Source organism: Kuraishia capsulata, genomic scaffold (assembly GCF_000576695.1).
Source record: "Kuraishia capsulata CBS 1993 genomic scaffold, Kuraishia_capsulata_scaffold_1, whole genome shotgun sequence".
NCBI classification, from domain to species: Eukaryota; Fungi; Ascomycota; class Pichiomycetes; order Pichiales; family Pichiaceae; genus Kuraishia; species Kuraishia capsulata.
The window spans coordinates 1,180,241-1,205,895 of record NW_019172950.1 but is presented as its reverse complement, the minus strand read 5'-3'; the positions used below and the strand labels follow the sequence as shown (position 1 = coordinate 1,205,895).

The 25,655-nt window shown below is 47.3% G+C and overlaps 15 protein-coding genes across 15 annotated transcripts; 9 read left to right on the top strand and 6 right to left on the bottom strand.

The window, feature by feature from the left end:
- Positions 1–96: 96 nt before the first annotated feature.
- On the top strand, positions 97–1,038 carry KUCA_T00000659001 (uncharacterized protein; the record flags this gene model as incomplete). Its single annotated transcript, XM_022605220.1, has 1 exon — positions 97–1,038. The coding sequence occupies one exon, from the start codon at positions 97–99 to the stop codon at positions 1,036–1,038; it is 942 nt and encodes a 313-aa protein (XP_022456710.1).
- A 59-nt stretch (positions 1,039–1,097) lies between these two features.
- Positions 1,098–2,837, bottom strand: KUCA_T00000658001 (uncharacterized protein; the record flags this gene model as incomplete). The annotated part of the gene is made up of 1 exon (XM_022605219.1): positions 1,098–2,837. The coding sequence occupies one exon, from the start codon at positions 2,835–2,837 to the stop codon at positions 1,098–1,100; it is 1,740 nt and encodes a 579-aa protein (XP_022456709.1).
- Positions 2,838–3,328: 491 nt separating this feature from the next.
- Positions 3,329–3,754, top strand: KUCA_T00000657001 (uncharacterized protein; the record flags this gene model as incomplete). The annotated part of the gene is made up of 1 exon (XM_022605217.1): positions 3,329–3,754. One exon carries the CDS (start codon positions 3,329–3,331, stop codon positions 3,752–3,754), a length of 426 nt encoding a protein of 141 aa, XP_022456708.1.
- A 107-nt stretch (positions 3,755–3,861) lies between these two features.
- Positions 3,862–5,343, bottom strand: KUCA_T00000656001 (uncharacterized protein; the record flags this gene model as incomplete). The annotated part of the gene is made up of 1 exon (XM_022605216.1): positions 3,862–5,343. The coding sequence occupies one exon, from the start codon at positions 5,341–5,343 to the stop codon at positions 3,862–3,864; it is 1,482 nt and encodes a 493-aa protein (XP_022456707.1).
- Positions 5,344–5,947: 604 nt separating this feature from the next.
- Positions 5,948–6,745, top strand: KUCA_T00000655001 (uncharacterized protein; the record flags this gene model as incomplete). The annotated part of the gene is made up of 1 exon (XM_022605215.1): positions 5,948–6,745. The coding sequence occupies one exon, from the start codon at positions 5,948–5,950 to the stop codon at positions 6,743–6,745; it is 798 nt and encodes a 265-aa protein (XP_022456706.1).
- Positions 6,746–7,018: 273 nt separating this feature from the next.
- On the top strand, positions 7,019–7,737 carry KUCA_T00000654001 (uncharacterized protein; the record flags this gene model as incomplete). Its single annotated transcript, XM_022605214.1, has 2 exons — positions 7,019–7,250; positions 7,313–7,737. 2 exons carry the CDS (start codon positions 7,019–7,021, stop codon positions 7,735–7,737), a joined length of 657 nt encoding a protein of 218 aa, XP_022456705.1.
- A 36-nt stretch (positions 7,738–7,773) lies between these two features.
- On the bottom strand, positions 7,774–10,260 carry KUCA_T00000653001 (uncharacterized protein; the record flags this gene model as incomplete). The annotated part of the gene is made up of 1 exon (XM_022605213.1): positions 7,774–10,260. One exon carries the CDS (start codon positions 10,258–10,260, stop codon positions 7,774–7,776), a length of 2,487 nt encoding a protein of 828 aa, XP_022456704.1.
- A 212-nt stretch (positions 10,261–10,472) lies between these two features.
- On the top strand, positions 10,473–11,075 carry KUCA_T00000652001 (uncharacterized protein; the record flags this gene model as incomplete). Its single annotated transcript, XM_022605212.1, has 1 exon — positions 10,473–11,075. The coding sequence occupies one exon, from the start codon at positions 10,473–10,475 to the stop codon at positions 11,073–11,075; it is 603 nt and encodes a 200-aa protein (XP_022456703.1).
- A 177-nt stretch (positions 11,076–11,252) lies between these two features.
- KUCA_T00000651001 (uncharacterized protein) lies at positions 11,253–14,276 on the top strand (the record flags this gene model as incomplete). The annotated part of the gene is made up of 1 exon (XM_022605211.1): positions 11,253–14,276. One exon carries the CDS (start codon positions 11,253–11,255, stop codon positions 14,274–14,276), a length of 3,024 nt encoding a protein of 1,007 aa, XP_022456702.1.
- Positions 14,277–14,387: 111 nt separating this feature from the next.
- Positions 14,388–14,705, bottom strand: KUCA_T00000650001 (uncharacterized protein; the record flags this gene model as incomplete). Its single annotated transcript, XM_022605210.1, has 1 exon — positions 14,388–14,705. One exon carries the CDS (start codon positions 14,703–14,705, stop codon positions 14,388–14,390), a length of 318 nt encoding a protein of 105 aa, XP_022456701.1.
- A 263-nt stretch (positions 14,706–14,968) lies between these two features.
- On the bottom strand, positions 14,969–16,321 carry KUCA_T00000649001 (uncharacterized protein; the record flags this gene model as incomplete). Its single annotated transcript, XM_022605209.1, has 1 exon — positions 14,969–16,321. The coding sequence occupies one exon, from the start codon at positions 16,319–16,321 to the stop codon at positions 14,969–14,971; it is 1,353 nt and encodes a 450-aa protein (XP_022456700.1).
- A 2,238-nt stretch (positions 16,322–18,559) lies between these two features.
- Positions 18,560–20,275, top strand: KUCA_T00000648001 (uncharacterized protein; the record flags this gene model as incomplete). Its single annotated transcript, XM_022605208.1, has 1 exon — positions 18,560–20,275. One exon carries the CDS (start codon positions 18,560–18,562, stop codon positions 20,273–20,275), a length of 1,716 nt encoding a protein of 571 aa, XP_022456699.1.
- A 405-nt stretch (positions 20,276–20,680) lies between these two features.
- On the bottom strand, positions 20,681–22,093 carry KUCA_T00000647001 (uncharacterized protein; the record flags this gene model as incomplete). Its single annotated transcript, XM_022605206.1, has 1 exon — positions 20,681–22,093. One exon carries the CDS (start codon positions 22,091–22,093, stop codon positions 20,681–20,683), a length of 1,413 nt encoding a protein of 470 aa, XP_022456698.1.
- Positions 22,094–23,001: 908 nt separating this feature from the next.
- On the top strand, positions 23,002–23,754 carry KUCA_T00000646001 (uncharacterized protein; the record flags this gene model as incomplete). Its single annotated transcript, XM_022605205.1, has 1 exon — positions 23,002–23,754. The coding sequence occupies one exon, from the start codon at positions 23,002–23,004 to the stop codon at positions 23,752–23,754; it is 753 nt and encodes a 250-aa protein (XP_022456697.1).
- A 31-nt stretch (positions 23,755–23,785) lies between these two features.
- Positions 23,786–25,417, top strand: KUCA_T00000645001 (uncharacterized protein; the record flags this gene model as incomplete). Its single annotated transcript, XM_022605204.1, has 1 exon — positions 23,786–25,417. One exon carries the CDS (start codon positions 23,786–23,788, stop codon positions 25,415–25,417), a length of 1,632 nt encoding a protein of 543 aa, XP_022456696.1.
- Between the last annotated feature and the right edge of the window lie 238 nt (positions 25,418–25,655).

Sequence of the window (25,655 nt, the reverse complement as noted above, 5' to 3'; positions counted from 1 at the left end):
AACGACATTGGTTTTGTTTGGTACACTACTCATAAACAGATTGGTTTTCGCTACTCATATCTTCCCCAGTTTATTCTTCCTTTCCCCTCCACCGGCATGACCGCCGACAAAATCCGCGACTTTTACTGCTGCTATCTGCTGCGGTCAGTGTCTAAGCCGCGGTCATTTTATGTCGGGTCAACACCCGACCCGGTGAGGAGGCTACGGCAGCACAACGGAGACCTCAAGAGAGGAGGAGCTTACCGTACAAAGAAAGTAGGCTACAGGCCATGGAGAGTGGCGATGTTGGTATACGGGTTTCCGTCTCTGGTTACGGCTCTACAGTTTGAGCACGCATGGCAGCATGCGTATCAAACGCGTCACATACCCCGAGAAAATCGGATCAGCCTTCACAAGACCAGTGGCTCTGGACGTGATCTCCATGCAAAAACTGCCAACTGTAAGCTGTTGCTGATGGCACCTGGTTTCTCCCGGCTTGGACTCCGTGTTCACGTGTTTGATAACGATGTGTATGACGCATGGTGTTTGAGCAAGCACGGTGTGCTGTTTCCAGACCACGTGAGAGTGGACAGGGATGTCCAGAAAGACTCGCAGCCTTACCCCACAGGGAACTACGAGGAGCTCCAGAAGTTCAGAGATGTTGTGCGCGAAGATGAAAATGCTCTGCTGGAGAGATCATTATCGACTTTGGCGGATTCGGATCGCGTATGTTCCATTTGTGAGAAGGCAGTGGAAAGGCCAGAGGCTGTGGCTGTGTGTTTCCACTCGCCGTGCGCGGCAGTGTTCCATTTAAACTGCTTGAATGAAAAGTTTTTGGAAGAAGAAGTTGCAAAAGGCAATGGACTTATACAAGACTCAGAAATCGTCGAAACGACTGAAGACACGGAGGTCAAAGAAAGCACAGAAACTACCAGTCTATCTGCGACCCCGTCAAAAGGAAGATGTTCTAAGTGCAACAAAGTGATGAACTGGCCAGATGTTGCGAAGATTTCTCAACTAATACAAGAGAGGGAACCTAATAATGATAATGATGAATAGATTAGTAAAGGGACCCGGTAAAGCCGCTAGGCCTAAGCAAAACGATAGATCAACAACTTTTATGTACTCTTGACAGAACGCTTAGTAGCCACAGTTTCATTTGCCTCGGCACCGTTTGCCTCTGTAACCTGTTCCTTGACATCCTTGTTTTTGTCGACGTCTTCGGTCTTTGGCGTCTCAATCAGACCTGGAACAGCGTCTCCAACCAGCGAAGCAACGATGAAACCAAAGATCATCATCACGAATGTCAGTCCTGCTAGGAAGTAGCCGACAAAGTAGCAGAGCTCTGGGAACCGCGTGAGAAACGTGTTTAAAGGACTGTCCATGAAGTCAGTAAAATAAAGGTCTGCCTCGTGCACGAAAGTCCAGAACACGTTGATGAGCTGTCCGACCTTTTCGGTGGCATACTCAACAATCACCTCCTTGTAGGCGCTGACAAAAGAAATTGCATCTTCCTTGTATGAAGGAGGGGTTTCTGGCTCGAACGCAGCCTTTGGAGCCTCTTTGGAGGCAGCCTCCTGTTCGATCTCGACCTTAGGTGTGAATGTCGCGTTTCCGATATACTCGGCCTCAGCAACATCATGACCAAGCAAAATGTTGTCAAACAAGATATCCTCACTCATAGTCCAAAGCTCGAAACCGATTCCTCCAATTGGCTCGAGGTCAGCAGGAGTCGCATCCTCGTAGTAGTCTGGGTTGGCGACAAGCCTTGGTGCCCATTCGCCCTGGTATTCGGGGTTGGGGATCAAAGGAGCAACGAACTTGCCCTTGTAGGCAGGATTCTTGATCTGAGGTGGAGACCAAGGGCCGCAACCGTGGTCTTGGCAGGCCGGGTTGGGAATCTCAGGTGCAAGCCATTCTCCATCTTCTTCCTCATCCCAGTCCTCTGGAATGGATGCTTCTGGATCTGGAATGTAGTCTTCAGCATCTTCATCCCAGTCATCAGGCTTCACTGCGTCCACATCATCGATGTAGAAAGGAGCCTCCTCATCCCAGTCAGCAGGCTTCACGGCTGTTGGGTCAGGGATCAGCTCCTCGTCAACCCAGTCAGCTGGTTTGAGATCGTTGGCATCTGCAATCTCCTTTGGAGGGTTGAAAGAAGGAGCAAAAAGAGACTCTTCAAACAAAGAGCCAGCTATGACAACATCGCCGTTGATACGTATCTCAAACTCCTGTTCAGGAGTGATGATCAGAGTGTAGAGGCTGGTAGTCTTCACTACTCGACTCATTGGAGCAGAAACGAGGTGCTTCTCCTCATATTCCCCGGTAATTGGGTTCTTACGCTTCAAGATCAAGTGGACCTTGTTGGTGGCACCACACCTGTCAGGACCAAACATGACCTGGTAAGGCGTCTCGTTGGAGAAATCACCTTCAAGCCCTTCAGCTGAAAGGAGCTTCACGTAGGCACCGCCACAAGTTAGTCCCTTCTGAAGCTTCACCTCATATTGAAGAACCAATGTTTTACCCTTGTTGTCGAAAGGCTCTGGGAGTTGCAGCGAAATTGCATGGTGAGCAGCCTCGGACTTAAGAACAAGGCCCTTGTCACCAGCAAAACCAGGGTTGACAGACGATTCCTCAACATTCCATTTGCCAACGTAAGCAAATTCACCATCACGTTTCGCATGCGAAACGACCCACTTTTTTTCCCAATCTTCGTCGTCGAAAGGCTCGAAAAATGAGTCTTCGTTCAGCTTAGCTATGGGGGAGTAAGTAGGGTGGTCGACAGCCGATTTCTCGGCCACAACCACACCGGGCATGGCCATGTAGGCACACAGAGCAGCAAGGACGCTTAGCTTCATTTGCAGACAAAAATGAGGAAATTTAATGAGAACAATGGAGAACACAGGTTAAAGAACGGAGAAGAACAGGGAAGAACAAAGAAGAACAAGACATCGCATCCAGCGACCGACATGCGCCACGTAGAGCGATGGCCCATGTGTCTTATCTGAGTGCGAAGCACAAATTATCGGATAGAGTTCCAACCTGAGGGCCGAGCTGGTGTCTACGACCAGGAGACTAATTGAGAGCTCAACATATTTGTTTGGCTCATTTAAAAGAATAAGATCGGATAACTGCATTCAAATTAATTCATCAATTAGTTTCATTTTGCGGCTGTTTTCCAGACGCTGACCGAAATGCCATTTTTCACCAGAGTGCTCCAGTCAAATTGGATATTGGTAATTACACGAAACTATCTCACCAACAGCTTCTTGGGATCCTGAGATTTTGACGTTTGCTTGTCTCTAGTCGTACTCTTATACACCACAAATCTGGATTGAAATTACACAAAATGCGGTTTGTCACCATTCCTATGAGGAGTAGTATTCAGGTCGCCAGAAGGACCTTTCACAGCTCCGTCCTACGTGCCAATACCGAGGTGGTGATTAAGGTGGAGCCCATTGCCCGGCCCAACGAGCCAGTGGAAAACAAGAGACGCAGGCTGCTGTATCAGTCGCGCAAGCGTGGAATCTTGGAGTCAGACTTGCTGCTTTCCACCTTTGCTGACAAGTATTTAGCCACCATGACTGCCGAGGAACTTGAAGAGTACGACAAATTGCTGGACGAACCAGACTGGGATATCTACTACTGGGCAACTCGCAACTTTGATGTTACGCCGTTGCCAGATAAATGGCGTGATAGCAAGATTCTTGCGCGACTTCAGGAACTGAGCGAAAACAAGGAGAACAACGTGCTGCGGATGCCTGATTTGTACTGAGTGGTTACAGATGCCAGACTCGTACTGAATGGCTGGTAATGCCTCACTTCAATAGCTGTATATATGGATGAAAACGATGCAATATTAATCACGGTGCTTGAAACCGTTCAATCGACAAGGTCAGCAGTAGAAACCACTTCGTCGTCGAGATCGAGTTCCTCAAGTCTTTCCAGTTGCTTTGCAGGCTGTTCTGTTTCAAACTGGCCCTTGAGCTCGTTGAACTCGTCTTCATTCTCTAGTAGAGCTTGGATAGAAATGACTCCACACTCATCGAATAACTCCAGGATGGCCTCCGCCGCTGGGACCTCCATTGAACCGAAAACTTTGTTGATTTCGTCCAAAGACCCGGTTCTGAGAGCCTCTTGCATTGAAAGCGGAATCTTTTCAAACGCAGCGTATTCGGCTGTTCCCTCTGGAGGAATGCTAACCACAAGCTCTGAGTTTGGATCCATCGACCGCAACTGGATTTGCTCAACACCTTCCTGACCTTCGTTGGCCTCTTCCTCGGCTCGAATTGTCTTGCAGCGGCCTATAATGTGCTCAAAAGTGCGCTTCACATCTTCCATGAAAATCTTGCGGGTCTGATGGTTGGGGTCAATGAGCTTTCCAATAAGCATTCCAACGGCGCGCACTCTGGCATCGCGAGAACCTCTGCTTCCTCCAGACAACTGGTCTGCAAACTGGATCAAAGTCGACTGGTGGACAATCTCATAAGCACGCTTAGAGTCTCCTGCCAGTTCAGCATCAAATGCTGTCATCAACAAAGCATCCTTTTGCTGTTCGCTGATAATGTAGGGGTGTCTCTCTAGGAACCTGCCTGATTCAAGGAAGTTGTCAGTGGAGATATGGGAAAAGGCCTCCGTTTCTTGCAGAACCTCGAGTTCATCAAGCTGATCCAAAGGCTTCGAAGGCCCAGCTTTTGAGCTGGCAACCGGGGTGTTGATAGTAGTAACCACTTTCTCCTCTGACTTCACGGTTTTGGTTGCCGTTGGTTGTGATTTGGGTGGCTCGGCACTTGCTGACTCGTCCTGCTTGTTGATGATTACCCGATTGAATCCATCGTGAATATCTTCACTAGAAATATGATCAGCCTTCTCCTCCAACAACCTGTCCAGCCTAGGCCCATTGTCTCTCAACACCTTGTCGATTCTAGCTCGATGAGACTTTAGCTTTTCCAACACTAAGTCAGGATTCTTTGGATCGTTACCCTCTTTCTTGATGTCTCCTTCAATCTGAGTAAACAAGTCCTCGATCATTTCGTTGTATGTGGGTGAATCGGGGTCATCTTCAAGAGAACACCTATCCGTGGGGTTGAACTTGGCTGCAATAAAAGCGTTTCTCTCGGCTTCATTTCCAAGGGAGCTATGAGGTAAGCCAGAAATAAGAGTGTCCATACGCTCATTTAACACCGTGTACATTTCATTCTGGATGCGGATCGTGTGGATTTCGCGGTTTCTCTGATCTCTCTTCTCGTGTATGTCACGTTGCTTCCACTTAATGAAAGAACGTTTGTCCACATTGGGGTGTACTTCGATATCGCTATCGTCAGACAGCTCAATCTTATCCCACTTTGAGTAGTCTATTGGCATCTCTAACTAGTAAAATACCTTTGTTGTTGGAGACTTTTCAGTAGCGGACTAGAAGGTGGTTCATAGAACGCTAAAGAAGACTGAAGAACGCGTAGTGTGATAATCAATGAAAGATGCCGGGCTGCAAACCACAGAGAACTAATCTGAAGGATATGGTCACCAGGCATTGAAAAGCGGTCATGTTACAATTTTTTGATTTTTTTTATTGATATGAGAATCTTGAATTCTCTGAAACTTTTCGATTAGTTGGTCTCTTGGGCTCAGGTTGGCAGTGTAGAGCGTATCAGCATGTGATATGATACCCGGGTTCGTAACCAAATGTGGTTGGACTCTCTCAAGGGAAGTTATCTTGTGGCTCACGAATTTTATTAAAGTATGAAAGGACGAGTTCATTATTTTAGAGTCCCATATTGTGTGTCACCAAGAATTGAATCATCTAATCGCTTCTCGTATCGGTCCCTCTTTCTAATACAGGCAGGCATGCCAATGGTCGTGACTGTCTCAACTCACCCCAACTCATCCCAAACTCCGAAAGGTTGAAACCCTACACAATCTATCCATCTTTTAACTTTACTCCCCCTCTCTCTCTCTCTCTTTGTCCAAAATGGATTACCTTAATTGGGATGCCGTTGAGAACGGAAACGATGACCAAGGTTTGCTGAATGGAAACCCTATCAAGTCCGAGCTGGGCGGATTTCCGGCGGAGGATGACCAGTTCGGAAGCACCGTTGGCTCGCTACCAGGGGGTGGAGATACAGATTTCCTTAACAGATTCAACTACAATGACCGGAGGCTTTCGCAAAGTCTGAACCCTCCGATGGATCGCAATGTGCGGACTTCTTTGTCAAGGGCGCTTGGCACCGAAAGGCAGCCTTCTAGAGACGAAGAAGGAGAGGATTTTGACAACGATCGGCGTCGATCAAGCCAGACAACTCCGCCTAGCGGTGCGTCATTTGAGCGCAAGAGAAAGGACAACATTAACGACAAAATTCAAGAGCTTTTGACAATAATCCCAAGGCCGTTCTTTGAGGAGTCGAAGGAGAAGTCGACGGGAACCAAGGATGGAAAGCCCAACAAGGGCCAGATCCTCACCAAGTCTGTGGAGTATATCCAACATCTCCAGAACGAGATTGACTCCCGCAATAGAAGAGAAGTGGAGCTTTCTATTAGATTGCGGGCTCTGGAGGTGAAGAAGAACATTCCCCAAGACAAGAGAGTCAACTTTCTACACACCAGTGCCGAGGTTGGACTAGCCAGCATTGGTGTGGGACCTCTTGCTGAGGCTCAGCATCAGGAGGAAGTGAGACACTCGTCTACAACTTCCATGTCGCAATCGCAATCCCCAAATAACGCCCGGACGTCAGTTTCGGCGAGCGCGTCACCGATGGGCAAGACAACGTGACCCAACGATATGTATGACTTTGTAATATAACGGTTTTTTAGTAAAAACTAGCAAAACTAGCTAATTTCACTCCAAACGTTGAGTTCAATCCATTGTCGAAATCTGCCCCGGACTCGGCTAAATTGCACCAGCCGGATTGCACCAGCCATTGTCTCCTGGCACAGCCACATGCGATGAGGTCTATCAAGCCATCCCTTGTAACACATATCATGATAGAACTCATCTACAAAGACTATCTATAAGACGACATTATTTTGAGCATCCTGCTTTACTATGGCTCTAAGATTTCTCAATAGCATACCTGGGGTCAACATTGGTGACGACAACTCTCTGAGCCTACCCACCTCAGTCCCCCAGGTGCCAACTCCAGCCAACGAGGCTGAGGCCTCTTTCAGCCATAGAGTGGCCTCCACGTTCCAACAATTGAACCCGTTCAGCGATTCCAACGGTGCTATTAGTCTCACGAGTGATGAGGTTGTTACGTCGGAACCTGGGCTTCTACATCGTAAGCAATTGTGCGATTCTGATCACTTTTAGACCGATTTTTCACCTACTAACCTTCCACAGTCTCCAAGTTCGAGAGGCTTTCCGTCTTCGCTATCACACTCGCAGGGTCCGCACTCTGTTTCATGCTCTGTTTCTTTCTGACGCCAGTATTCATGGTTAGACCGGCAAAATGGGTTCTTTTGTGGACTCTGGGATCAACCCTATTTCTGGTGTCATTTGGAGTGCTTCAGGGCTTTCGCAAGTACGCAGCCCATCTTTTTAGTGTACAGCGATTGCCTTTCACTGTGACTTATTTTGGCAGTATTGTATTGACCTTGGTGTTCTGTTTGGTTCTGAGGTCCGTTTTTCTGGCTTTCATCGCGTGTCTTGTGCAAATGGTTGCTGCCATATGGTACACTGTGAGTTACTTCCCTATGGGAACACGCGGATTACAGGTGACCACCGCGGTCGCAAGAAGTCAGGTGGAAGGTTGGTTAACTGGTTAGGTTGAAGTGTATATAAGAAAGGGATACTATGCCAGACTAATAAACCCTGAAGGCTTGTATCTTGCTTAAGGCGTATGGATCAACAGCGCTTTCAATGGCCTCAAGCTTGTTCTCCAGGTCGCTCTTGGTTTGCTCTGCAACAAATTCCAGAAGTTTTTGGAGAATTTCCGTTATAGCACAAGCCGTTTCTGGTGTGCTTCTCGAAAGATAATGGTCCACCACCTTGGAAACCAGCTTGGAACTTTCATCCTCACCCGCAAAGGCAGGAAATCTTTTTCCAAGCCCAAGCAAAAGCAGCTTTTTCAGTGGAGCAACAATTGATTCGTCATTAGTAGCAACCAGCTTGAGTTCCAGTAGAAGAGGAGCAATATGAGGGTGTTTGTCGTTGGTCAATTCAGACAGCTTAGAGACGCATCCGTTGGAGACCAGATACTTCTTCTGGATCTGGAAGATTTTGAAACCTAACAGATTTGTGCAGATGAGCTCCTTGTCAATCTTGTCATAATAAGGCACCAGCAAATCGACTCCATTTTTGTCCTTGTAAAGCGATTCAATGTAGTTCAGTCCAATGGCATCATTATCCTCAGAGTATGGAGCCGTCTTGGTGATAACTTCCTCGCGTCTCTTAGCGTTTTGCGATTTGGCTTTCTTGGTCCTCTTGCTTGAAGGAAGCATTGGAGCGGTTTCGAACCCAAACGGTCTGCCCTCTTTGATGTCTCGGTCAACATCAAGATGTATCTTGGCCAGGCCCATGATAGCTCTCACATACATTGGGCTTCCATACAATCTGTCCTCCCACTTGATGGTGTCGATGTAAGCTCTTGGGGTACCTCTTCTCATACAATAAGAGTGGAAGTCCATCTGATCGCTGAAAAACTCATCGTAAATCTTGGTGATTGCAATGAACCGTTTAGCAGAAAGAGCCTTGAATTCGGAAATCTCATCTTCGAGAACGTTTCTTGTAATGATGGTTTCTTCATCATCAGCATCCGCTGATCTGTTAAATTCCTCTAGTTCTGCCAGTTTGGCAAGGAATAGTCTGTAATAGGCTTCTCCATTCTCGGTGATGAACCAGATACTCTGCATCACATGTAGGTCCTTGATTCCGTTAACAGCACCCTCATCGTTCTTGGTGAACAGAGAGATCGTCTTGACAGCACTGTCTATCAAGTTGGCACGTAGATAGTATTTGGTGGCTTTGGAGTTGATGAAACGGTCCTGTAGATCCAAAGATCTGCCGGAGTCCATCACCTCAGCAGCCTCTTGCAATTTGTTGAAATGCTTCAGAATTCTGGCTTTCGCAACATAAAGCTCCACCAATGTGGGTGTGTGATCAATGGCAAGATTGATATACTCTAAAGCCTTGGAAAGATTTTTGACGTGGAGATGGTGTAATGCCAGGTAGTATGCAGTCCAGCACCAAGTCAAAGGGGACACTTTCGCGGCCTCGTTCTCGAAAAATTTGGTAACAATCTCCAAAAATACTGGGACGTTGGCCTTCTTTCTATAGAGTGGTTTCACGTTCACGAAAGCAGAAGGAACACCTCTTTTGAGCTGGGAAAGGATGTAAGACTCAGCAGCCTGCTTGAAATCATCACCAGTAAGAAATGTCAGAGGAATGAACTTCACCGGCTCTGACTTCGGGTAGAAACGACCAAGCTTCTCGTAAAGAGCCTTTCTGACAGCAACTGGCTTGGTGGTGGTTCCCAAAGTCTCTTCCAGCTTGAGGTAGTAATCCTGGTTGTCTGGGTTTCTTTGGAGTAACTCTCTGTAAACAACAGAGGCCTCCTTATTTCTTCCAAGAGATGTCAGATAAAATGCCTTAGACTCCAAAACAGCCACGCCATCCCTGGCCCAGTCCTTGATCCTTTCAAGATCATCAAGAGCTCTCTGGTGATCTCCTGTCTCGCCAATGATCCGATTCAAATACAAAGTGCACTCGGACTGCTCGTAAAGGTCCGCCTCGGAGTAATTGCCCTTAACCATGTTCTCAAACTTGGTCAGAACTCTCTCAGCAGCAGCATGATCCTTGTTCAGATGATAAGCAGTTGCCAGGGCGGTCCAGTTGGCCCTGTAAGCTGGTTGGTCTTCAAGATATGCCAACCGCGACTTGACTAATCCCTTGTAATCCCTGATCTGTGACTGGACAGACGAAAGATCTCTGAGAATGTTCTTGTTGGAGCTTCCATGCTCAACGGCACCGGAAAACCATTTTGCCGCCTCCTTCAGGTTGTTCACAGCACGGTAGTAGATGCCCGAGATATGGTTGACGATCACATTGTTGTCGTCTTTGGCGATTCCCTTCAAGATGTAGGATTCGGCCTCTGTTAACTCGTTCAGGTTGTACAAGAGAAGTCCCTTGAGCGAAAAAGCTTCGGCGCTAGGAGATTTTTTCAGCAGCACGTCCAAAATCTTCAGAGCCTTACGGTACTGCTTTGACTCGTAAAGTTTCAGCGCCTCGCGGAACTGCGCATCTTCCTTGTTCGTCTCGAGAACTTTGCCCAAACGTTTCTTAGGAGGCATTGTAGAGTGGCTCTAGGGGTTTTTCAGACAAAAAAGTAAAAAAAACGGCTGGGTGAGCATAGAGATATCCATTTTCTTGTCTGGGGTTTCGAGGCTCGACGAGAGAAGAAGAGTAGACTGGCACGTGATCTTTCAAGTCACGTGATTGTTTTTCCATATCAAGAAGACACTCTGGATCTCACCTAACGCACTATCGTGTTTAACAGTACCAAATGACTTATCCAATCAGCTACGATTCCACCACTAAAAAGGTGACGCTGGATGACGATGTTTCCGCGTCGCAATACAAAGATCTCCAGGTGGAGCTGTCGCAGCTCAACACACTGACGTCAGAGCTGGTGTCCAACGGAGGAGACGTGCCTCCTGCACCCTCTAAAGAATCCTACAATAAGTCCCTCTCGGCTATGACTAAGAAAATGCATGAGGCAGCGGTTTCCTCGATGAAGACACAGAAATTTGCCGATGCAGCCAAGCAGTTTGGTCTTGCGCTGGAGATGGCCAGTCGCCGCGCCAAATTTGAGTCGTTTCAGCTGACGATCCCGGAGGTGGCTGTGTGTCTGAACGGACGCTGCGATGCCAACTTGATGGCAGGAAACTTTTTGGATGCATATAACGACGCCGAGATTCTGACGAACATCATGCCCAACGTGCCAGACCACTTCCTACGAAAGGGTGTGGCTGCACGGAATCTTGGCCGCCTTGTGGACGCCAAAGCCGAATTCGAGCGTGGGCTTTGCTTTAATGAGTCTCACCCAAAGCTCCAGGCAGAGTTACAGAACATCGTGGTGAAAATAGCAGAAGAAAACGGTGAATAATAGCTAGGTAGTTTAAAGAAGTGTATGACACAAATACCAACCGAACGTGTACCCTTCAACTTTTTGGCGCGGATGCGGCAAGTACAACAGTAGAAAGAGCCTTGCGCGCTGATACTTTGCCTCTTTCACTAGTTCAGATAGCTTAACTCTCGTCTAGGATACTTGTGGTTCTCCACTATGGATGCGATTGCCGCACGTGACGTTGTGGACCTCGACGACACGGATTACAGCGATGAGGCTAACGCTCCGGTAGATCGCTACGAGGGACGTTCTTTGGGAGATGTCTCAACTTTGCCACAAGATCGCCTGAGCAGCTTATATAACTCCAGGGGGGCTGTTGGTACTAGTTCTAATACGTCTGTTCAAAGCGTGGAATGGAAGCCCGTGGTAGCAGGTGATGGTGATGAAGTTGGTGCCTCGCTACGTGAAGTCTTAGAACCCGAGCCAAAGAGGCAAAAGCCAGAGATAATCGACCTGACGGAGCTAGACTCTGATGATGACACTGGTTTTACGCCATTGAATACTTCTCGGATTGATTCCAGGTTGCCACCACAGATACGACCACAGCCACCATCCTCATTGTTTGGATGGACCGCGCCTCAATCCACACAAACGAGAGAGATATACCCCAGTAAACACACAGAAGACTCTGACGACGAGATAGAGATTCTTTCCGAGACCAGAGTCTCGGGCCCTATGCAGGAGTCGCCTCAGCTGGTCTGGGAGAAGGTTTCAAGGGCCTATGAGCAGAAGGTAGAGGAATGGAAGATGGTCCACGAGAGCATGAGGAATCTGGGCAAGGCGATGGACTTCATGCGCACAATGGCGAACGAGGTAATTGGAGATGCTCAGCTATCCGCTGCTCACGAGGCCCAGGTCAGGAGCTATACGCAGCAAAGAGTTGATCTGGCTGCGAAGGATCGTGAGATCGCACGAGAAATTGGTGTCCTGAAAGAGATACGCGGCAAGGCGCATGCGGCCTTTATGAACTGGGCTAGCGAGAACATGCCATCATTTAGAGATCAATATTCTGATGCTCTGGCCCAAAGTTCGCGTGTCAACGACCATCGTGGTTTCACCAGCAATGTCTACACGCAGTTGCATCAGACAGAGTCCCAGAACATTGAGAATTTGCTGAAGATTGTCCAAGAGGATGAGAAGGAGGGGATGGCTTTGACACCACCAGAGTTGACAGTTCAATTGCTTCCTCACCAGCGTATTGGTTTGTCATGGTTGCAAAGGATGGAGAAGTCAATCAATAAGGGTGGTATTCTGTCCGATGATATGGGTCTTGGTAAGACGGTCCAGGCGATCGCCTTGATGATAGCTAACAGATCGGTGATTCCACGTTGTCAGACCAATCTTGTGGTGGCGCCGGTGGCCCTTTTGCGCCAATGGCAGGCTGAAATCATGACCAAAATCAGCGAGGAGTACGAGCTCAAGGTGCTGATCTATCACCAATCTGACAAAGTGTCAAATTTCTCTCAGTTGCAGAAATACGACGTCGTGCTGATCTCCTATGGAACTCTGAGTTCTGAGATGAAAAAACACTATGGTAAATCCTTGGAGGCGGCTGGAATTTCTAAGAGTGCCAACTTTTTGCCAGATATCGATGTGGAAACCGATACGCCGTCACCTTTTTTCGGCAGTTCTAATGCCTTTTATAGGGTGATATTAGATGAGGCGCATCTCATCAAAAACAAATTGACTCTTGCATCTAAGTCAGTGGCCCTTTTGAGCTCTACCTATCGTTGGTGCCTCAGCGGAACTCCCATGCAAAACAGTATCGATGAACTTTATCCTTTGATGCGGTTTCTGCGGATTTCACCCTATTCGGAGGAACGCAGATTTAAGCATGATATCTCGGTTCCGATGAAGAAGGGCAATAGGGATGTTGACGATGCACTGGTGAGCAAGAGAGCCATCCAGAAGCTCCAAGTTTTGCTGAAGGCCACTTTGTTGAGACGAACGAAAGACTCTAAAATTGACGGTAAGCCTATCCTCACTCTTCCACCAAAGGTTATTGAAGAATGCATCATTGAAATGTATCCTTCCGAGCGCATGTTCTACCAAGAACTTGAAAACTCGAGTGCGGCTATAGCAGAAAAGATGCTAAACAAAGAGGCCAATATCAGCTACAGTAACATTTTGGCTTTGCTCTTGCGATTGCGGCAATCGTGCTGTCATAATTACATGGTTCGAGCAGCCGAGCCGGATCCTACCGCCAGTTACGCCAAAGAGAATTGGAAACACATCTACAGTTCTGCGGCGCAATTCAACAGATCCGTGGTGACCAGAATCAACAGTGAGGCTGAAAGTGGGGTCACCTGTCCGTTCTGCTACGAGGAAGTGACTAATGACGGAGTCTACTTTTTCGGCGGATGTGGGCATCCGATCTGCGCCGATTGTATGCCGATGTACTTTGAGAAGTTCCAGGAAGGTCAAACCGAGGAACAGGCTGGAAAGAGGTCGGCCAAGTGTCCAACTTGTCGTTTAGTCACGAAAGAGGACGCAGCCGTAGACTATGATGCTTTTGATGCCATTTGCAATAAACGGATGGATCTTGCAGAATTCAAAAAACACATAGACAAGCGTGTGACTGTGACTTTGAATGAAAGACAGGAACGTGTCCATCAATTGATGGACAGAAACGGAGGTGAACTCGAGCATTCGGCAAAAGTGGATGCTGCTGCGGACCTCGTTCGGAAGATCTTTGTGGATTATCCCGACGAAAAGATTATCATCTTCTCGCAGTTCACGTTTCTCTTCGATATCATGCAAATGGTACTAGATGCCGATGGAATCTCGTGGTTACGATACGATGGAACCATGCGTTCAGATCAACGTAATGACTGTGTAACTCGCTTCTACAGCGAGCCTGAGAAGAAGGTGATGTTGATCTCACTAAAGGCTGGTAATGTTGGTTTGACTTTAACTTGTGCTTCGCATGTCATCATGATGGACCCGTTCTGGAATCCGTATGTTGAAGACCAGGCTACTGATAGAGCTCATCGGATTGGCCAGAATACAGAAGTTCACGTATATAGGCTTCTTGTGAAGGATTCTGTTGAGGATCGTATTCTCAAACTTCAGGAGAAGAAGAGGGAGCTTGTTGGTGGAGCTCTTGACGAGGAAGGCATGAAGGCGGTGAGCCGTCTTGGTAGGCGTGAAATGGGATTTTTGTTCAATATTCAGGCCTGACCTTGATAAATGGCGCCGGCCGAAAGCTTGGGGGTTTGAAGTTTTCGGCTTTATAATTACGTTTAATGAAATATTGTTGACTACGCAGTTCATGTCCATATGATCGTCCCTCTATTGCAAAGTGGTAAATAACGTATGGAGAATACAACTGTATTGTATGCAACCATGTAACGCACGGAAAGAAGTAAAAAGGAGAAGTAGAAGGGCAAAAGAGGGGCCAGAACCATGGAGGATCTGGCTGAGCAGCATTATTTGCAGTTGCAACGGAAAAACCAGGAACAGGGCAAGCAACAAGAACCCTAAGACCGGAAAGCACAAGATGAGATTCGATATTAGTGCGATGCTAGACAGGCATTGAGAGGGCAAATTGAGTAAAGCAGGTACTGTCCATGTCCAAATGGATTGGCTCATCTCGACTATTTCGATCATAAACCAAACCAGTAGCTAAACTAACCAATCAGGGAACCAGTAGCCAGATATAGATTAGCATAGACTGGCCAAAGTATTTGCTATTTTCAAGCGAATAATCCAACGATATTAGGGTAACAGAGTTATGGATTTGGTCCGAAATCAGAGCTGAAATAGCGAGCAGCAAAGACAAGTAAACACTCTAGTGGGCACTCTAGTGGACGCGCTAGTAAATTGGCAAAGCAGCAAGTACTAAAATACCACCTTCAACCGAGAAAATCAATCTAGTGAGTAGAATGACCGCGATGATACTTGAGACCATTGAGATTCTTATAGCGCTTTCCGCAAACTTCACATCTATAAGGCTTATCCTTCTCCATTCCAACCCCATCAGGATATGGCGTATTGCTTTCTGGATCCAGAATCGAAAAGGTTCCATCGTCATTCTCCTGGAGCGTCTGGTTCTGATGGCCATGCAGACGGTGGTACTTGAGGCCGTTCTGGTTCTTGTAGGTCTTCTCACAACCAATGACAGGACACTTGAAGGGACGATATTCGCCTCTTTCGTTGACATACAGATGGCGGGCCGGATCATCAATACACATTTCGTCATCCTCGTCTTCATCCATGGCAAAATGCTGCTGCGGGGAGTTGTCGATGTCCATGTCGCCGTGTTGGCGGGCATGCGCGAGATGTGAGTGACCATGCTGCTGGGGGTGTTGTTGGTGCAGTTGGTGCTGATGTTGATGCTGTTGCTGTTGTTGTTGCCGCTGTTGCTGTTGTTGCCGCTGTTGTTGCTGCTGTTGTTGCTGGTGGTTCTGGAAGTTCTGCTGCTGCTGGCTGAACATCGTGCGGTTACGCTGCTGCGGCAGTCCATGCGACGCAGTTCCAAACCCAAATCCACCGCTCTGTTGGCCTAGAATGCCTGAGTTAATGTTCTGAAGCGATTGCTGGTTGTTCAGCGAGTGCGTAGGAGCAGGCCCGACACCCAGATCCATTTGGTCAGCACCAGTAGGGGCGAGAAACACCTCATTTGTGGAAACTGTATCCATAGGATGGTTGATGGGGCGCGCGCGAGGAGTCTCTAGTGGTGGAGAGGGCTGGATGTGGGTTTCCTCATAGTGTCTTAGCAGATCGTGAAGTGTCGGCAGCAGTTGGCCACAACAGGAGTAGTCCTTGCAATAGTTTGCCTCCAAATTTGCCAGATATGCAGAATTTCCAAAAGAAGGCGACATTCCCATTCCCGAAGAAGTTCCGAGAAATGATGAAGCGGTCTGGTTCATTGCAGCGGCATGGGGCTGGTTGTGGGCGTTGATGGAAAGAAGGTTGCGCAGACTGTTTTGATTACCCATGGTATTCTGGGGCAATGGCTGAGCGTTACTCTGTGCATTGCCCTGATTATGGTAGTTGCTCAAGAGCATCACCTCCTCCTTGAGCCAGGAGCCGATGGTGACGGAACCCCAAGAGATTCCTCCCATTCCCTGTGAGTGGGCTATGCTCTCCCTGCGCATTCTTGGATTCTGGAAAACGGAACTGTTGTTGCGCTGGTACGCAATGTTGATCGGCTGAGACTCAGTCGAGGCATTGGGAATGGCCATAGCCGACGTCTGCGAAAACATCGAGGCTGAATCTCCCATTAGACAAACTTTAGACTGGTAGGTGCAAGGTGCACTCTGTGGCAAGAGCTGTTGTTGGCCTTTTTTTCTGATTCAAAAAAACCGGGGCACTTCTCTTCACTCGACTCAACGGCTGGTGAGTAGCTTTTGCAATATTTGGCTTCTGGGACTGATGTCGTTCTTGTTAAGCCCTTGCTGGAATTTCTGGCGGCGGGGGGTCTCTGAAAGTGAGCTGTTCGGATAGCTAGCCGGGTTTCTAAGGTACGCGAATCGTTTCAAAGACGGCTGATATCTGGGCGTATACCAGCTAAAATAACTTGATTATCCTGCGTTGCAAGTGAATTACTGGCGCTGTGGAGGATAAATGGTGGCAATGGGTACAGACCAGGCGGCCTGTCTGGCTCTGGCCTCTGCCAGGGTGGTGAAACTTGGTGTAAGCACGATCTCGGCATGGTTCAAGAAAAAGAAATTACAGTCCTGTTACCCGATTGGGTGAGTAGTCCGTGCTGGTTGATGCACTCAAGGGAAATATGTTATGGGCGAGAACAGCAGTTCTGATTGCCAGAACTTGTTTAACCAACATTATTTGTTGTCTATGAAATGCTGGTAGTTTTATTCTTGTTTTCTCCAATACTGGCTACTTTGACTATCCATGTCACTCATGACCAACACCGGCCCTCAATGTCAGCAGCCGGGTAACCCTCAGCGGACGCTGCCGAAAGCGGAAGAGTGCCTTAGGACTGAGGACGGAGGATCAGGACTGCATGTCCAATGGGCAATTAATGAAATGAAAGATCATCCGAAGACCCAATAGATACACCAAGAAGTAACGATTTCAGGATGATGGTATCATTTGAAGTTGTCTATATACTTTCATGAAGACAACTTCTGTTCCTACGCATGGCTTTAGCTTCTTTAGCGTACACTAACGGATCTGCTCTTCACATGTGGCTCAGCTGGCTCAAAAGGGATGAGAAAGCAATTTATTTTTGGTTCTGCGTGCGTTGAGTGAAAAATTGTTGGAAGTTGGGGCAGGCACATTGGCGGATAATTAGACTGGTGGCTTGATCGGAGTGTGTTGGAGTCCTTTGTCTGATATTGGAGTGTGATATTCTTGAATATCGCATTGTAATAAGTGAGAGTACGATTTTGAGGTAAGTGGCTTAAAGTAGACGGTCGTTTGGCTGAAGCTCAGTTTGATGGAATCTGGTGACTTTGGCCAAGCTTGCATGCTGTCCTCGAGGCTGTAATGAGAAAGACACCTTTCTGGTATGTTATTGCTCGTTTTGCAATACTATACAGTATTGCTGTGAGACTCCAGTTATAGCAAGGGGCCGTCAGCAGAACTCAGTGAATACAAGATCTCTACTCAATTGCACATAATAACCTTCCCCGCCCCGAGTTTAATGCACCCCAACATTCAGTGTCAGCAAATATTCAAGATCCATAGTTTCGCGTATCTCGTCTTGTTTGCCCAGTTTTATTTAAACTGCCGAACCGCCTGCTCGAAGAGGCTAAAAGTCATAAGAACCCGCCGCTGAGCCATGCTCACTACGCTAGCATCCGATTTATTCCCACACTATCTCTGTGCATAACGCCTATTCGCGGTATCTCTACTAGCGTACACTCCCTCACTCAGTACTTTATTGTCTATCATCATTTATTTACTTAGCCGTACACACGTATCAGTATTTCTCACGGTATCACGAATTTATCTTGATATCATTAAAAATTTGACGTCTCAGCGAACGATCTATTCCCCCCACTATCCACGCATCGTTATCTATCTAGACTACCTCTTATCTCTACTTCCTCAAGTCTCTTATGGATTTTTACATTGTCTCTACTTCTCCTTCAATATCGCAACTCCACTCATATTCCCATGCTAACCTAGGTTTCGGTCACTCTTTCCCGAAATCTTCGGTGATTGGAATATTCCTTTTCCAGATCCGATTTGCTTTTGTAGTGCTGCAACCACTCTCCGCACGGACGCACGGCATGTCCGCCTCTGTTATCGTCATTGTATGTCACCAGCTGTTGCCACTGTACCCCATTCTAAGCCAATATCGACTCGTTTTACTTGCTTTGTGCCCACTTATCGCAACTCAGTGATCTTGAGCTGATATCCGGGTCTGCTTCTTGGTGAATTTTGGGTGCCTCCATAAGCCCCACGGATTCCCCCCGCTTGCTATCGCCTCCTGCTATCGGCTTAAAGGCTTAATAGATACCTCACAGGGATCAATATTGGCTTCGTAAGAAATGGCTGACAACGAATCTACGGGACTTCTAAATGCCGTATCGAACAGAAATGGCACCATAGACAGGTCACTTGCAGACGACATTATCGAAGAAGCCGCTCTTCATCGCCATGACGTTCATCCGAAGAATCTTACTCGCACGTACTCCGATGCTATTGATGATTCAGACGAGTCAGAGGATCTCCGGTGGTTGAGAGAGCAAAGGGTCAAGAACCTGGACTTACCCTGGTTCAAAAGACCGAGTGTGACACTGTTATCTGCGTTTGCTTTCATTTTTACATTTGCTATGGCATCGGGGTTTTCTGCCCAATTGAATATTTTGTTAAGCAAAATCTGCTTTGCCATCCAAAGCCATGTTGATTCAAACCCTGAAGGCTCAAAGGTATTTTTTATCTCGTTGGAGGTAGACGGTAAGTGCGATCCGGCCAAGGTCCAGAAAGTTGTTTCGATGCTCCAAACAGCTACGCAACTGGTCTCTGGATTCATTCCAACTGTTCTGTCAGGGACTCTAGGAAGACTCTCCGATAGATATGGAAGGCGTCCATTGTTTATCGCTAATGCGTTCTTCTGTTTGGCCAGTAAATTTTTCACGACTTTCACATTGCTGCCCAGCACGCCTTTCATGCCATGGCTGTATGTGTTTGCTCAATCGACTGAATGTATCGGTGGAGGATTGTTTTTTCTGATGGCTCTTTGCAACAGTTATGTAACTGATGTGGTTGAACCCGACCTACGCATCTCGTCAATGGGATCGACTCTGGCGCTGACGTATCTGGGGCTGTCGGCGGGTCCGTTGGTGGGCTCATTCATCTCCAAGGCGTTTGCCGATGGAGGATGGCACCAAATGTACTTTGCAATTTCCATGTCCGTTTTGGTTTTTTGTCTTGCATTGGCAATGCCAGAGTCCCGTTCTAGTATGGCCCGCAGCAAGTCGCGTTCTCAGTCGGTTGTGTCGAATCGCGCTCGTGAGGTCAGACTCGCCATGGCCTCTTCTCATCACGACTACCTCAGGGAACTTCGAAGCTCTGTGGTGGAACTCTTTTCACCTCTGAAGTTGCTATGGATATCTAGACGTCTCCCCGATGGTCGTATCGATCTTGTGGCTCGTGTCAACGTTCTGATCCTTGTCGCTCTCGATTGCATCATCACCCTCTGCTCCGTGGCTTTTACACCTCTCATGATCCTGTACGGCACCTTCAGGTTCAACTGGACCTCTGTGGAGATGGGTTACCTTCTCACGCTTTCTATGGCAGCTAAATCCTTCTCGCTGTTGGCTTTTTCCCCTGCTTGCGTTTCCTATCTCAAACGTCGTTTCGTGGTGGAGGTCCATTCTGTTGACAATCTAGATAGAACCATGATAGTGTGGTTCTTGCTTTTCGAAATTGGTGGGTCCTTGTTGTTGCTACTGGCTGGGTCTTCGTTTGTCTTCATGCTTTCTAGTGGAATTTCCGGCCTTGGATCCGCTGTTACTCCGGCTCTCCATTCGTCGTTGGTCAAACATTGTTCTCAAGAGCGCACTGGTGAGGTTTTTGGTGCAATTGCGTTGTACAAGAGTCTATTGGTGCTGACGATTCCGCCGTTGCTCAACTTTATTTATTATAGAACTGTTGAGACGCATGCTGCTGTTTGTTTCTATATTCAGAGTGTGCTTTTCATAACTGTTTTTGCGATGTCGTTTTTGCTGAGGACTGAGAAGGAGGTGGAGTTCGACGAATAACTAGAGTGTTTTGTGTGAATTCTTGAACTTGAGCTTGGGTAAATATCCAATGATTGGGTCACGAGGAGATCAAGAGTTTACTCGAAAGCTCAACTAATACCTATCATGAAAGTATCTTGCTGAGACGATAGTCTACGAGGAGACCAAAATTGAGGCGAGCCGTGCTTGTCCGCTTCATAGACCACCGAGATCAGCTTTCGTGGTTTGCTTCATGTTTTTAAAAGAGCGAATAATTATGGAATTTTTAAAGTAGCGAATCCAGCTTGCCGGTTGAGTTGAAGCATTTAAAGCCTGAGGTCCCAAAGGTGGATACAGAAACAAAGGTATAATATAGATATGGGGATTCGACTATGGTGTCTAAGGAATTTCCTTCCTAAATTATGATCTCTCTGTCAATATTCCTTTTCACCCCTCCGGATCAAACTGTGCAAGATGCATGTTTGTCTCATCCACATCGGACCAATCAACCTCCACCTTAGGCCTGTATTTCGACAGATCTGTGTTCTTCAAGATTCTGCTCTTTTCGCCCTTCCACGAGCTGGTCATGTCCTCGAATGCCTCATCCCAGGACTTCTGGTATATCTGCCTCAACTTGGCCTCCTGCTTCTGGCGCTCCTCTTCCTGCGCCATCCACTCCATATGCTTAAGATCATCGGACGACGGCTCGTAGATATGCCATATCACATAATGCGGTAGTCCAACCACGTTGAATCCCATCCGCTTACATAGTTTCCCGAACGCCTCTGTTTCCGCGTGCTTTTCAAACGAAAATGCGGGAAAATGAGATCCATCTTTGAACACTTTTGCCCTTGACAAGATTGAAACTCCTCCAATTCCATCGAGACTCATCTCCACCTCGGGGTCGCCGTATGGATCACGGAGGTAAGCAAGATGCGGCCTCCACGTTGCATACTCCACGTAACCTTCAACAATGACAGAATCTTCATCCAGGGTAGATGCTAGCTGGAGTCCACCATCGCTTTCCTGCCATGAGTTGAGATCGTACGGCTGTTGGTTGCCCAGCCAGTCAGGAAGCGGTCTCCAGACATTGGGCACTATCACGTCCTTGTCATGGTGCATGAGGTCTTCTATGATCGTAGGAGGAATCGTCTCAACATCGACGTCTCTCCAGTACACGTATGAATGGTATGGCTTGATGGCTACCGAAGACAACCAGTTACGCGCGCGTGCCATCAATTTTCGACGCGGTCCCTGTGCCGCAAACCCGTGTCTATCTGAGAAACTCTGACCTATAGCTTGGCCAAAGTCCTTCTCAAAAATCTCTATGTCACCAAAATGCATCGACTTGTCCTTGTGAGTCTGTAATTGATGTAATCTCTTCTGCAACACACCCATGGTGTCATCGGAAGAGTCGGAGACAAGGAATGCCAGATCGACGAGACCATGAGGGTACGTCATGTTCTCGAGATGTCCGAAGAACATGGGCAGATGTAAAGCGGCATCTCTCAGCGGCACGCAGAAGAGCACGCGCTCTTCGCGCTGCCATCCATCCTTCGAGCCAACGTAATTTTTGAGGTCGTAGTACTCCACTTTTAAGTCTGTATCAAAGTGTGGAAAGTAAAGGTTGCCAAAGTTGCTGAATGCTAGGGCATAGCCCACCAGGGAAATCAGCGACACCATACCGAATACTATCACACCCTTGAGAGTTGCGGCCATGTTAACTCTTTTATATCCGCTCGCAGACGGTCTGGTGAAAGTTAGTAAAGTTACTGAAGTTCCAAGCTTGGGAGCAAGGAGCGATTGAGCAAATTCATTGACTTTTTGGGTCTTTTGGATATCAAACAATCGCAAAAACATCAGAGACGAAATCGCCAAGTGTTTTTCTTTCCTCCCTCAGTTCCCCAACTTTGAAAATACTCACCTCAACATGTGTGCATCCATAGTGATTATCTCCGTTGACATGCTCCGTCAAACAGTTCTCAATCTTCAAGAAAGTGACCCAAAACAAATAAATATGGCCAAACAAAAAGGACCTGAAGGTCTGGTAAGAGAAACAAAGGAAGTGAACGAACAAAGCAGCTCCTCAAAACAAGCAAAGAGTCTAATTAAACCCGAATTGGATTGAAATTAAACCAATCCGGTCAATGTGGAGAAGTCCAATAGCTTCCTGGCACTCTAAAATGTGGGAAAATGTCTTGGACCCTTGTGTGGATCGCGAGTTTTTGCGGTGTTGCGTTTGTGTGTTTTTGTGTATTTATAGACTGTCGTTCTCCGAATAGCTGAAGAAGCCAGCTCTTGAGCTTGCACTTTAATAGCAAATACAAGCAGCTAGAGAATCAGATCAGCGGCACGTTCTAACGCGCTAAACAATGTAAATAACACTCTGATAACTCGAAAAAAAGTTGCAGATGCCAGCAAAGCTGACTTGGCCTTGTTTGGGCGTCACTAAATCGGAACTGGTGCTGAGGTCGTGTGCGCGCGGGTGTAGGTTCCTGCCTTCTCCAGCACATGCTGATTGAGTGGTATTCGATGGTATATGGCGGTTTCGAGGTATACTGAAAACATTCGGAGTAACTCTTGGCCTAGCATGTTTTAATACTCCTCTTCCAGCTTGAGATCATTGGCAAATCACCAGTCTGACGTTTGCATCTCGTAGCTTGGGTTGCGTGCGGCGCTTAGAAAGTCACGTGCTCTTCTCCGCCATTGCACTTCAAGACTTGCCAAAACCCGCATACTGGCTTCCATTTTTCCCCGAAATCAACATAATGACTGAAGAATCGATATCGGTGGCGTGTCAGGAAGGAAAGTTGCTTACAGTTAAGTCACTGCTGTCACGGGACCCAAGACTGAGTATCAAGCCGGACAGTGATGAACGGTACCCTTTGCACTGGGCAGTGTCCTACCAGAGGGTGGAGATTGTAAAGATGTTACTCGATCCTTTCGTGGTTTCTTCTAAGGAAATATCGGGTGGTGAATCAGCCACGGATTTACGACCCAAAAAGTTTGATATCGATATCGACGACATGGTGGATGGTGGTGGATGGACACCCCTGCATGTCGCCGCCTCTGTTGGCAACATAGAAGTTCTGGAGCTTTTATTGGCGCATACACCCAAGCCTGACGTAAACCAGCAAACTTCAGGTGGCCAAACCCCATTGCACTTTGCTGTGAGCAAAAACCTGCCTCAAATAGCTGAGGTTCTGGTGTGTAAGGCTGGGGCATCTACACGTCTCAAGGACAAATTGGGCCAATATCCGATACATCGAGCCGCTTCTATTGGATCTTTGCGGTTGTTGAAGCTACTGGTGGAGCATGGAAAGTCTCCTGTTGGTGCTAAGGACTCTTATGGCTGGACGCCGATGCACCATGCCATGGCAGAGGGCCACGGCGATTTCGCGGTTGAGCTGGTGAAACTTGGGGCAGACCCGCATGCAGTGGACTCTGAGGGCAAGACTCCAGTTCAAGTGGCAGTTGATGCTAAAGTGGCTCAATTTTTCAGGGAAAATTGTGATGTGTAGTTAGGAAGAAGCAAAGGCGTAAAGAGCACAAATGTTATGTAATCAAGAAATTGTTGCTTACGTAATGAGAGTGCGATGCCTTCCAGCTGCTTCTAGAGGAAATTTGAAAAATATTTCGGACCGTGATGCCCTTAGTAAGCCTCTAACCCTAACTTTCCCAGTGCTTCCCATGAGAAGGTCCGAACTCGAGAATTCAACCGTGAAAAAACAAAAGGTGATGTCGGAAAATAACAAGGAACTATTTTCAACGGTGGGTGCCGCTGCCCAGGAGATTGACGATGAACCAACACAGCAGAGCCAGGGCCAGAATGAAGGGCTTCATCAGACTGGAGCAGCCGATGCTGAGGGCCACCCAGTCCAGGAAATAGAGTCTTTGTGTATGAACTGTCACAAAAACGGAACTACCCGTTTGCTCCTGACCTCCATTCCGTTCTTCAAGGAGATTGTGCTGATGTCTTTTGAGTGCCCCCACTGTGGCTTGAAAAACTCGGAAATCCAGCCAGCCTCAGAGATCCAAGAGAAGGGTTCCAGATACGTGTTGAAGATTGAGGGCAAATCTGATCTCAATAGACAGGTAGTCAAGTCCGAATCTTGTGTTTGTAAGTTTGTGGAGCTGGATCTGGAGATCCCCGCAATGAGAGGTCAGCTTACTACCGTCGAGGGTTTGCTGAGTGAGATGATTGATGATCTTAGTGGTGACCAGGAAGAGAGACGCACCAAGCAGCCAGAGATATATGAGAAGATTGCTCAGTTTATTGCCAAGGTGCGTGCTGTCATTGACTGTGATGCTGGTTCGCTTCCACAGACGCTTTTGCTGGATGATCCAGCTGGTAACTCTTGGATCCAGTTCGTTCCTGGAGAACCTCAACATAAGTGGTCTCATGTGGAATATTCCAGAACTCCAGACCAGAATGTTTCTCTCGGTCTCGTTTCAGCAGACGAAGTTGCACAGCACAGATTGCAAGAGGCGCAAGATGCGCAAGAGGAGCAGCGCAAGGACAGAAACCCAACCTCGACTGGGTTCATCTCTGACGAGACCGAAATCGAGAACTTTGCCAATGAAGTCCAGACATTTAGTGCCACTTGTCCTTCGTGTTATGCTCCCTGTGAGACTCATATGAAGGTGGTGAACATTCCTCATTTCAAGGATGTGATTTTGATGAGCACTGTTTGTGATAGATGTGGATACAAGTCTAACGAGGTGAAGACTGGAGGGGAGATTCCACCTCATGGTCGTCGTATCACTCTCAAAATTGACGATCCAGATGATCTTACAAGGGATATTTTGAAATCTGAAACTTGTGGTTTGGTCATTCCGGAGCTCCACCTTGATTTGACGCCTGGTACCTTGGGAGGTCGTTTCACCACTTTGGAGGGTCTTTTGACCCAGGTCAACGAAGAGCTCTACGGCCGGGTTTTCTCGCAAACCTCAGATTCCATGGATGAGCAAACCAAATCAAGATGGGAATTATTCTTTCAGAGAATGAAAGATGCCATTGACGGAAAGATCAAATTCACCGTTGTGATGGAGGACCCATTGGCCGCCTCGTATATTCAAAACGTTTATGCTCCTGACGATGATCCAAACATGACCATTGAGGAGTTTGAGAGATCTCACCAACAGAACGAAGACCTTGGCTTGTTGGACATGAAGACTGACTAGCTTGTGCGATGACCATAATCATTTTGTAATTCTAATATCTGTTATTGATACCTTTTTAGGTAGAAACAGCCATCTTAAAGCTTCAAATGCGATACCATCGTCTAATAGCATTATGCATAATTCATTATGCAGGTGTCGACGTCACCCAGTTTTTAAAGTTCAAAATATCCTGATTTTTCAGATTTTTCAGAATTATTCCCAAACCCATTTTTCGAAACTACTTGATATTATAAAATGT